Genomic DNA, 7,443 nt, shown 5'->3' on the forward strand with positions numbered 1-7,443 from the left:
GCTCTGGCGTGCATGCGTGCGCTGGCCAGCTGATTTTCAGGTCTGGGCCCACCAGAAGTAGGGAAACAGGCTGTTTCCTGCCTCTGGGGGTGGGGAAGGCCTGTTTTTCTTTCTCACCTGGCTCCAGGGCCTCTCTAGGTCGGAAGTTGTCAAACGGGCCGTTTTTGGCCTCCAGGGGACCTCCAGGGGGGTGGGGAGGGCCGTTCTTGCCCTCCCCAGACTCCTAGAGAGGCCCTGGAGCCAGGTGAGAAAGAAAAACGGGCCTACCGGGCCATCGCGTGCCAGGAGCGGGGGTAGTGGGGGGGGTCGCGCACACATGCGTGAGGGTGGGGCACATAGAATTATGGGTTTTGGAACACACGCACGAACCCCCCACTCCACCCTCCTGGCACGCGATGGCAAAAAGGTTAGCCATCACTGCCCTATACCATTTCAGACAAATGGTTATCCAATCTCTTCTTAAAAACTTCCAGTGTTGAAGAATTTCTTTGCTTCCACCTGAACCTGATGCTTTATCTTATGATTGTGCCTGGCTCAAACCCAAATATGAAAATGGAAGATTGCTTGTGTCAATCCCTGAGATACATTGATTCAGTTTATAATGTTAGTAGCATCTATAGAGAGCATCTAATATATAAAGGTAATCCATGACTTACGACCGCAATTGAGCCCAACATTTTTGCGGCTAAGTGAGTCAGTTGTTAAGTGAACTTTGTCCCATTTTACAAGATTTCCTGCCACAGGGGTTAAGTGAAACTCTGCAGATGCTAATTTAGTAACACGGTTGTTAAGCGAATGTGGATTCCCTATTGACTGTCCTTATCAGAAGGTGCTAAAGGGGATCGCATGACCCTGCAACGACTTTTCTTGCCACATTTGTTAAGTGAATCCCTGCACCTGTTAAGTTAGTAAACCAGTTGTTAAGCGAATCTGGTTTCCCCATTGACTTTGCTTGTCAGAAGGGGGTCACATAACCCCGGGACACTGCAACCATCATAAATGTGAATAAGTTGTGAAGCATCTGAATGTTAATCACATGGCCATGGGGATGCTGCAACGGTCATGAGTCTGGAAAAATGATCCTAGGTTACTTTTTTTCAGTGCCGTTGTAACTTTGAACAGTCGCTAAGTGAACTGTTGTAAGTCGAGGATTACCTGTAAAGTTTCCTCTGTTTGCAATGCTGAGTAGCTATTTTGCAGCTTTGCCTTTAAACAACTTTTAAGAGCCGTGGTGGTGCAGTGGTTAGAATGCAGTACTGCAGGCTACTTCTGCTGACTACCAGTTACCTGCATTTTGGCAATTCGAATCTCACCAGGCTGACTCAGCCTTTCCATCCTTCCGAGGTGGGTAAAATGAGGACCCAGATTGTTGGGGGCAAGATGCTGACTCTGTAAACCGCTTAGAGAGGGCTGTAAAGCACTGTCAAGAGGTATATAAGTGCTTTTGCTATTGCTATTTCAGACCATCAAACATCTGATGGAGGCAGAACGCGTGAAAGGCTTCTGCCAGATCGTGGTGGCTGCCAAGGTGCGAGAGGGCATCTCCCACCTCATTCAGTCCTGCGGGCTGGGTGGCATGAAGCTCAACACTGGTGATGGGCTGGCCAAATGCCTGGCGTCAGAGTGAGGATGCCCGTGCTTGGAAGACTTTTATTGGTACGCTTTCCCTATGGGGCAAGGCATTTGGGGGCAAGAGGTCAGAAGAGTCAACCGAACCATATTGCATGAGTTCCTCTTCCTGTTCTCCAGGCACTGTCCGCGTGACTACAGCTGCCTGCCTGGCCTTGCTGGTGGCAAAGAATGTGGCTTTTTACCCTAGCAACGCAGAGCCTTTTACCGAGGGCAACATTGATGTTTGGTGGATTGTGCACGATGGAGGGATGTTGATGTTCCTCCCCTTCCTTCTCAAGCAGCACAAGGTGATGATAGGCAGGCATTGCTGAGACACGGAGCAGGCGTTAATTGGCAGGGCGGAGTTTACTGATTTCCTTCTCCCCTTGCTTCAAAGGTGTGGCGTAAGTGCAAAATCCGCATCTTTACCGTAGCCCAACTGGAGGACAATAGCATACAGATGAAGAAGGATCTGGCCACCTTCCTGTATCACCTTCGTATCGAGGCAGAGGTGGAAGTCGTTGAGATGGTGAGTGACACAACACTGTAGGGATTAGAAACATATCTAGCAATAGCAAAAGCACTTAGACTTATATACCACTTCACAGTGCTTTACAGCCCTCTCTAAGCAGTTTACAGAGTCAACCTGTTGCCCCCAACAAACTGGGTCCTCATTTGACCCACCTCGTAAGAATGGAAGGCTGAGTCAACCTTGAGCCAGTGAGACTCGAACTGCCGAAATGATGGCAGTCGACAGTCAGCCTGCAATACTGCATTCTAACCATTGTGCCACCACGGCTTTGTCTAATGGGGAAAAAAGAGATTAGAGGCATAACTAATAGATAGAAACATATCCAATGAGGGAAAAGGGATTAGAAGTGTACAGCTGGTCCTTGACTTACGACCACAGTTGAGTCCAACATTTCTGTTGTCAAGTGAGACATTGGTTAAGGGACTTTTGCCCCATTTTACGACCTATCTTGTCACCGTTAAGTGAATCACTACAGTTGTTAAGTTAGTAACACAGTTGTTAAGTGAATCTGGCTTCCCCATTGACCTTGCTTGTCAGGAGGTTGCAAAAGGATCATGTGACCCCAGGACACCACAACCGTCATAAATACATGCCAGTTGCCAAGCGTCCAAATTTTGATCACATGACCATGGACATGCTGCAATGGTTAAGTGTGAAAAATGGTCATAAGTCACTTTTTCAGTGCCATCGTCACTTTGAATGGTCACTAAATGAATTATTGTAAGTCGAGGACTACCTGTACCTAATGGACAGAGACATATTTAATTGGGAAAAAGGGATTAGAGACACATCTAATGGATAGACACATATCCGATGAAGAAAAAGGGATTAGAAATATATCTAATGGACAGAGACATATTTAATGGGGCAAAAGGGATTAGAGACATATTTGATGGAAGCCACACTCATACTCATTCCTGGTTCCTTTAGCATTGCCCACTACCTGCCCCCAAGTTACAAATTGACTTCTTTCACCACGAGAATGATGATCAAAAAGAGATGTTTAAAAAAATGTGTTCCCTTTCAAGGAAAGAGTTATAAACTGGCTACTCTTCTTTTGCACAGAATGCCTGTAGACATGCATATTCCTAGAGAAGTCCCTCTGTGCAGATGTGCCATTGGTTGAAATCTGGCTAAGGTTACGAAGGATGGAAGAACGTTGGACCTAGCCAGGGGTTGGGTGTTGTGGTTTGTCAGATGAGTCAGAGGAGGCGGAGGAGGTGCCTGGGTTAACATCGGAGCCTGTGGAAGGTTCCAATGAGCAAGAGGACTCAGAGCCAGATGCAGAGCAAGGCCCCTCTACTCAAACTCAGGCGGAGAGGCAGCTGCTTTTGGGGCCTGAGCTGAGCGAAGGGGAGGAACAGCTGGGGCCCATCCCAGATGTGCAGACGTTAACAAACCCCTCCCTGGCTGGAACATAAAGAGGGGTGTGGGAGGCACCAGTTGCCGTAGACAACCATTCGTGCTACAGGAGATGTCCCTCCGTTGAATTTCTTTGCCAGGACATGGGGTTGGGAGGGTTGTCCAATATCAGCCATCCCTTTTCTTTTCTTGCAGCACGACAGCGACATCTCTGCCTACACGTATGAGCGCACTTTGATGATGGAGCAGCGCTCACAGATGTTGCGCCAAATGCGTCTCTCTAAAACAGAACGAGAACGCGAGGTGAACTGGGCTGAAACAAAGGTGGGAGAAAATAGGCTGAAAAAGAGCAACCGATTTGGGTTTCTTTTTCACTAAAGCATCAGTGATGCCATCCTTGTATATAGGCCCAGCTTGTGAAAGACAGGAACTCAATGTTGCGGCTGACCAGCATTGGCTCAGATGATGATGAAGAGACTGAGACCTACCAGGAGAAGGTGCACATGACCTGGACCAAGGACAAATACATGGCTTCTCATGGACACAAACTCAAGACCCTGGAGGGTTTCCAAGATCTGCTCAACATGCGTCCGTAAGTTGTCAATTACTGTTGTGGCCTGTCAGCGGCCTGTGCAGATTGTAGCCGATTCCGACAAAGAGGAGACTGGTGTGGTGTCGTGCCAGCAGCCTGTGCAGCTGGCGCTCGAGTCGGACAGTGAGGAGGCTGGAGAAGATTTGGTGCCAGAGGCAGGGATTCAGCCAGGGCCTTCAGAACCTCCGAAAGCTCCTTTAAGTGAAGAGGATGAAGAGGAGAAACCACTTCTCAATGCACGAGCGCACAGCTGCCAAAAGGCAGGAGTGGCTCTTCAGGAGGAGGTCTCCTCGAGAGTAAGGCCACTCCCTTAGCCTATTTAAGAAGGAACGCCGCTTGCAACAAGCTGTAGAGAACAACTTTAGTTCACTCTCTTTCGTGTCTGCAAAACTGCTTCTGGGCTTTCTGCCAACTCTAGTAAGACTGTGATTATTTTAGAATTCTGGTAGGCTGTTAAGACAGTTCATTAACAGCCTTTGAATGATAAAGACTAAGTTATTTTGAGTAAATAAGCTTTGTATAAAGTTTGTGTGTGCTGCATTCTTTGGGGTCCGTAGCTGGGGCAGAACAATTACTGGGTTATTTCTAATATATACTTCTACTGTTGTTAAACCCTTCCTATTTGCCCACCATTCGTGGTGGCGTAGTAGTTAGAAGGCAGTATTGCAGGCTAATTCTGCAGACTGACAAACTGCCAACAGTTTGGAAGTTCAATTCACACCAGCTCACAGTTAACTTGGCCTTCCATCCTTCTGAGATCAGTAAAATGAGGACCCACATTGTTGGGAGCAATATGCTGACTGTAAACTGTTTAGAGAGGGCTGTAAAGCACTGTGAAGCGGTGTATAAGTCTTAAGTGCTGTCGCTATTGCTATTCTGCTTCCAAATTCTTCTTGGAAAGTGATACAAAACCTAGCTTAATCTTACCACTATCCTGTCTGGGTTTTATTCTAAATGCATTTCGTTTTTTTCCACCATAGATCCCATTGTTTTCCATGAGTAATGCTCTCCATCTCCAGCATGTGCTAGGGTTCTTCCTTTGTTGATTTATTTTGTATGGCGTTAGCGCATAACAGCATGAGTGCATAAAATTCACAAAAACGGCATATAAAATGTGCATCAAAATATAAACCACCCAGTACAGTGGATTATAAGGGACATGGTGGCTCAGTGGCTAAGATGCTGAGCTTGTTGATCGAAAGGTCGGCAGTTCAGCAGTTCGAATCCCTAGTGCTGCATAAAGGGGTGAGCTCCCGTTACTTGTCCCAGCTTCTGCCAACCTAACAGTTCGAAAGCATGTAAAAAATTCAAGTAGAAAAATAGGGACCACCTTTGGTGGGAAGGTAACAGTGGTCCGTGCGCCTTTGGCATTTAGTCATACTGGCCACATGACCACGAAGACGTCTTCGGACAGCACTGGCTCTTTGGCTTTGTAACGGAGATGAGCACCGCCCCCTAGAGTCAGGAACAACTAGAACATATGTGCGAAGGGAACCTTTACCTTTACCTTAGTGAATTATTTTAAAAACCCACAGTATGAATGATAAATAAAATTAAATTATGTATGAGCAGTTACTAGACTGAGTAAGTTTATGGCCAGATATCTAGATTGTTTAGCCACTGGACAGCAGTGCCCTTGAGAAGATGTAGTTCCTGCAGGGATCTGGGGCACCTTTTGAGGGAGCATTCTGTTGCAATATGATGTAAAGTTTGCAGGACGGTCCCCAAGTCACAATATTATCAAGCAATCCCCATTAGAATTTCCAATATTGGCACCTGCCATGGTTGGTCCAGATTTGGTGGAGCGTTGTCCAGTTTTTCCTTGGAAGATCAAAGCCAGAGGGACATTGTGTTGGGTCGGACACTAAATTAAACAGATCTGGGTTAGAAGTTGCCCATTAGAAGTTCTTGCTAGTACTTTTAGTTTGCTTTTCTGCAATTACCATGTCATTCCCTCTTCTTTTGGGACGGAATCTCTGGCTGTGTTTTTTTCAGTCTCTTATCCATAATAAATACCTTATTTTCCCACAAGCCAGTCTTAGGCTCCAGATTAGATATTGTTCTGCCCCAGCTCCGGATTTCCGAGGATATTGACACACACCAACGGTCCTTATCAAATTTATTAAGTAGCAAGAATCAACAAGACCGGCAAAGGTTGGCAACCAGCCCAGAAAACAAGATATGATAAACCAAAATACTCTGATAATAAATACGAGTTGTTTCTAGCAAGAAACTTACTGTGTGTGACTTAAATAGGCTAAGGGAGTGGCCAATTATCCTCGAGCCTTACTCTCGAGGAGACCTCCTCCTCCTGAGTAGCCACTCCTGCCTTTTGGCAGCCCTGCGTGCTTGAGCATTGAGGAGAGGCTCCTCCACTTCGCTCTCTCCACTTGAAGGAGCCTCTGGAGGTTCTGAAGGCCCTGGCTGAGTCTCTGCCTCTGGCACCACATCCTCTTCAGCCTCCTCGCTGTCTGACGCGAGCGCTGGCTGCGCAGGCTGCTGGCGCGACCCCACACCAGCCTCGTCGGGATCAGCCACGATCCGCGCAGGCCACTGGCGGGCCACAACAGATATACTGGTAAAGCTTGCTGTATGGCTATATTTGTATGGGTCCTGGTTTTGCTAATTTCATTTTTCTCCTACCCTCAATTTAGGGATCAGTCTAACGTGCGACGTATGCACACGGCTGTCAAGCTCAATGAAGTTATTGTCAACAAGTCCCACGAGGCTAAGCTTGTGCTGCTGAACATGCCTGGGCCACCATGAAACCCTGAAGGCGATGAAAACTGTATCCTTTTCTGCCGGGCACAGGAAAGAGTGGAGGTGGCTCTGAAGAATCGTGTTGTGTTGTTCCTTTGACTCTTTTCCACCCGCAGATATGGAATTCCTGGAGGTGCTCACAGAGGGGCTGGAGCGTGTGCTGCTTGTACGGGGCGGAGGCAGCGAGGTCATCACCATCTATTCATAGAGGATGGCGGGAGGGGGAGTCTTCCCCCCGATGAACTGTGTTTGAACAGATACTCGCTTCCTACCTGTTCCCATGTGCCACTTGGATCTCCCAAGGAGACCAGCTATTACTGCCACACCTATTTGCTTTCATTTCTCGTGGCAATTCAGGGTCTTCAAATTGGGTGTTTTCCCCCCCTCCACCCCCAATGTTGGCAGCTTCTTCAGCTTCCATCGAGTTAGGAGCTACGCGCTAGAATCTTCATAAAGCTTTTGTCGCGAGAGGGAAATTTAGAGATAGGTAGGAGATTGCTCTGTCAAACCCTCTCAAGAAACGTAGGAGCCGTGTCGTGAGTAGTAACTCTGCAGGGCATTTAAGAGGAGCAAAAGATCAGGAAAG

The 7,443-nt window shown here is 47.4% G+C and overlaps 1 protein-coding gene across 1 annotated transcript in view; it reads left to right on the plus strand.

Moving 5' to 3' along the window:
- The window catches only part of SLC12A6 (solute carrier family 12 member 6), a 49,134-nt gene extending 41,988 nt beyond the window's left edge, over positions 1–7,146 (plus strand). Inside the window, 8 exon segments of the mRNA XM_070944524.1 lie at positions 1,463–1,590; positions 1,592–1,656; positions 1,750–1,919; positions 2,009–2,140; positions 3,701–3,808; positions 3,913–4,097; positions 6,752–6,885; positions 6,974–7,146. Coding sequence (XP_070800625.1) covers positions 1,463–1,590; positions 1,592–1,656; positions 1,750–1,919; positions 2,009–2,140; positions 3,701–3,808; positions 3,913–4,097; positions 6,752–6,885; positions 6,974–7,065 — 1,014 coding nt within the window. The 3' untranslated portion in view covers positions 7,066–7,146.
- Positions 7,147–7,443: the final 297 nt, after the last annotated feature.

Source organism: Pituophis catenifer, unplaced genomic scaffold, assembly GCF_029215685.1.
Source record: "Pituophis catenifer annectens isolate HBS135680 unplaced genomic scaffold, rPitCat1.0.hap2 SCAF_5, whole genome shotgun sequence".
NCBI classification, from domain to species: Eukaryota; Metazoa; Chordata; class Lepidosauria; order Squamata; family Colubridae; genus Pituophis; species Pituophis catenifer.